Below are 4,203 nucleotides of genomic sequence, written 5' to 3'. Positions count from 1 at the left end.
TAAGTGATTTAGTTTTTTTTTTCAGTAGGCTAAGAGAAAAACCCCTCGTCACCAATAAAACCCTTGAGGACGTCGTTGCCCACCAAAAACACACCCATCTACCTTGCCGCAAGAAACACCTATCATGGATTTGGATTTTTGGGCTTGGTTCAAATGTTAGCTCAAAAACCAACTTGGTTGAATCACCCAAGCCAAGATAGACCCATGTCAAGTAACTGGATCCTCATCAGGGAAGCAGATCCTAATGGACCTAAGCATTTGGACTTGGATCCAATTCCATACATAATCAGATGGAACATGCCCATCGTCATTGTGGTCATCCAGAAATTGATCGACAAAATGAATTGGATCCTGGTCTGCCCCAGCACCCACAGGCTCCAGTCAACTTATATTAAGCTCCATCAATGTATACCTGTCGCTGGATATGGACCTCCTTATAGGTTGGGATCGGGTCCACTAAAATATCCACACCCATTAGATACCTAGTAGTGAAGGTTCACTGGCACAGACCACGTGGCATGCAGCTTTGTCTTGCATGCGCATTCGCTACACACCTGCAGTACATGACCATGTCCACATGCTGCATGAACAACCCACGTGCCAACTCGATGATGATTGACAGGTTTGAATAAAACAGATGACCAAACTCAATATGTATGCATGCTGGTTCAGTGGAAGCCCATAGCAGGTCTATTTTTAATGATGTTGATTGATGGATACATAATCATGACATACATACATTTATCTAATGGATATTTTATTCGTTGCAGTAACATTGTATATGAGAGGTAGGTGTCCATAGGATTCATTCACGCAAACGCTTTTATGTCGTGCGAAAGTTGGTGTCAAAGGTGAGGGGATGATGTTGGTGGTCATGATGATGATAAGAGTGTAAAAGTAATGACCACAGACGTTAGATGCATGGATGGTACCAAGCTGAAGCCTCAAGATGGAATCTCCCCGGCGTTTATTACGGTTGGGATATGTAATCTTCAACAGAAAATGGATCCTATAGGATGAATTTCATCATACAATCAATCTTAATCATACAGCATGACCATCTAGCCATTGATTGGATGGCTAGTATTGAATGTATGATGAAACCCATCCTATTTCAAACGATGGGATCCGTGGCAGCTCCAAAATCCATGATTTAGTATAAATACAAAAGAGAAACCATTCTAAATGCATAAACGCCCATCCCAGCGTCGAGATTCCAAACACAACAACTAAAGTAGTTGAACAAGATTTTACTTCGACGCTGCCAAATGCATAAACGCCCATCCCAACGCCGAGATTCCAAACAGGCCCTTAAATGTTTCATCATACATTCAATCCTAGCCTTACAGCAGAACCCATCTAGCCATTGATTGAATGGCTAGTCCCACCCTGTTTACAGCGTTTGGGTGACCCTGATCCAAAGTACTACACTACGCCAGACTGGTCGCATTCAGAGAGCAAGAAACAAAATGGCATAAAACCGAGATGGACTCTCCTTTCAGATTCATGTTTGCCCAATTCTTCACTCTGGGTTTTCTTCCACACAGATATCCCCTTCTTTTTAAGCTGCCAGGACATTGGCCTAAGTACCATAGGCAAAGCCAGAGCATCTAGGTCTCTGAATCTTAGGGCGATTTCTTTATCAAAAAAAAAAAAAAGATACCACCTTCTTGAGACGAGGTAAACCGTGCAATCAGTTAGTGGAAAAGCAGATTCCCAACCAGGAAAACTGAAAGCCTTTCCCACCTTGACAATGATGTGTCCATGCATGACAAATCACCATCATCCGTTCCATACCAAAAGGCCATGATCATGCCCACCAACCTTTTTTTTCCCATCACCCATCCGTTTCTCCCACTCCACAATCTAAAAAATAACACCAAACGCAACCAAGAGATCCCAAAGTTCCCAAGCATGCATAGTACACAATTTCCACAAAACAAAAGCTCAAAAATAGTAAAGGGAAACAGAAACTTCACAGGCAACCCACTTACTAAACCACACAAAAAAGAAAAGAAACAAAAAAGGAGATAAAGAGGAACCCTTTATTTTTCTTCCAGTTTGATCTTTGAAACTCAAAATCCCAAATAGGAGAAACGAAAACCAAGTAAAAATAAAGAAAAAAAGACTATAATAGAAATGGCCGTTCTCTCACATCTCATCATCCCCTGTTTCTTACACTAAACAAAAAATCTAAGAATTAAAAAGCAAAAATTTCGCTTCATCTTTCTTTATATTCCTCCCAGTTTGAAACTCAAAATCCCAAACAAAGAGAAACAAAAACCAAGTAAAAAATTACGAAAAAAAGAAGGAAAAAAGAGAAAAACTGAAATGGGTATTCTCTCATCATCCCCTGTTTCTTACACTAAACCAAAAATCTAAGAACTAAAAAGAAAAACTTCCATTTTCCATTCTTTATACTCCTCCCAGTTTGAAACTCAAAATCTCAATCAACAATAAACAAAAAAAGTTAACAAAAAAAAGGAGGAAAACGGAGATTGTTAATCTCTCTTCTTCCATCATCCCCTGTTTCTTAAATTAAAAACAAAACTCTAAGAGAAAAAAAAATCATTACGATCTCTCTATAACTCAACTATAACAATAATTTCAAAGAAACCACATCGTTTCTTCTTCTCCTTGTATCTAAATTTCACAAATTGGGTCAAGAGCAACAAGATGAGCACCTGATCAAGCCGTTCTCGTTGCAACTCGAGCACGATCTGAAGCCACCCTTCTCGCTGTAGCACTTGTGGCTGCCGTCGCACTCGGTGCAGAGGACGAAGCCCTGCCCGCCGCAGAGGTCGCAGATGGGGCCGGCCTCCGGCAGGCCCTCGAGGCGGCGCTTGAGCTCGCCGGACTCGTGAAGCTCCCAGATCTCCTCCGCCCCGCCGACGTACCTCCCGCCGATGAACACCCTGGGAAGGCTGAGCCGCCTCCCCAGCACCGCCTCGAGCTCCCGCAGGAACCGGCCGTCCATCGAGAGGTCCCGCTCGTCGACCGGAACGCGGAACCCCTTGAGGATCGATCGGACGCTCCAGCAGTCGTCGAACGTCTTCCTCACGACCCTCAGGCTCGTAAAGTAGACCACCACCTTCTTCTCCGCCGCTCCTCCCTTTGGGGGCTCCGGAGATATCGTCTCGAGGAGGACGTCGTCACTACCACCTTCGTTTCTTGGGGCGAGGGAGTTCCAGCGGCCGATGGAGGCCGAGATTCGAGATGAGGAGGAGTCGGTTCGGTGGAAGACGGCGACATTGCGGGGAGGAGGATCGTCTTTGCAGAGGACCTGGACGTCTTTAAAGGAGGAGAAGGAGAGGGATGCGTCTGGTTGGAATTTCCGGCGACCGGATTTTCCCCACGGCGGCCACATCGAGGGATTTTCTGATTGGTGGGGAGGAGACCGGAGAAAGAAAGGGGGCGTGAGATGGGTGGTTGGGATGAACGGGGTTTTCTCTCTCTGTTTAAGGGACGGAAGGGACAGATTGGTGGAGCTGGAAAAGTGGGAGAGGGTGCAGAGGGGAGGATGGGTCAGGCCCTTTTTTTTTAGTTTGGAAGGTTTTTAGAGGGAGAATAGAAATAGAGAAAGAGGGAGATGGGTGGCTTTTGCTTCTCTCTCATCCACTTTCTCTCTCTAGATTTTGGTGAGATTTATGAGGGTTGGGAAAGGGTTGTTAAGTTTGTTGGGACTATTTCCTTGTTCTTAACCCCTGCTTGTGGCCTTTTTTGTTGCACAAGTGAATGGTCTAATATTGTCTTATTTTGACAGAGTCATGATGTATATTTATATTTGTTTGGCTACAAAATTTCTGCCCAAGCAAGAAGGCAGAGGTTGGGTGGTGGGAGGAATTCTTTTCTGAAAGATATTTTTTTGTAATATTTATTTTTTAATTTGTGTGTTGCAGAGGGTAAGTATGTTTCCTTTTGTCATTATTTGTGAGTTTGATTATTAATTAGTACTTCTGTGAAAGGCGTGCTGGAATTGTGAAGCCTTGGAGGGGTTCCTTCATGTAAACAGGATGGTTCCAAGTGTCTCATTAAAATACTATACGAATGTGCATTATAAAATGAGGATTTGAATATATGACATAAATGAATGGTGGGTGGAAGTTAAATGCTTAAAGATGAAAAAATCATGTGCAGTGTGGCTGGGCATCCGTTTGGGGACTCAATATAGCTTGTGATGACCAGCAGAATAAATTAATGGTT

At 43.6% G+C, this 4,203-nt stretch overlaps 1 protein-coding gene across 1 annotated transcript; it reads right to left on the bottom strand.

The window, feature by feature from the left end:
• Positions 1-2,565: 2,565 nt before the first annotated feature.
• On the bottom strand, positions 2,566-3,519 carry LOC149821032 (uncharacterized protein At5g39865-like). Its single transcript, XM_089983506.1, has one exon. The coding sequence runs from the start codon at positions 3,365-3,367 to the stop codon at positions 2,663-2,665; it is 705 nt and encodes a 234-aa protein (XP_089839632.1). The 5' UTR covers positions 3,368-3,519; the 3' UTR covers positions 2,566-2,662.
• Positions 3,520-4,203: the final 684 nt, after the last annotated feature.

Source organism: Nuphar pumila, chromosome 12, assembly GCF_984573655.1.
Source record: "Nuphar pumila chromosome 12, dmNupPumi1.hap1.1, whole genome shotgun sequence".
Lineage (NCBI taxonomy): Eukaryota > Viridiplantae > Streptophyta > Magnoliopsida > Nymphaeales > Nymphaeaceae > Nuphar > Nuphar pumila.
This window is presented reverse-complemented; position numbering and strand designations above follow the sequence as displayed.

What these genes read in the sequence shown, in the direction of transcription:
- LOC149821032 (XM_089983506.1), bottom strand. Translation starts at nt 3,367, where the DNA reads ATGTGGCCGCCGTGGGGAAAATCCGGTCGCCGGAAATTCCAACCAGAC.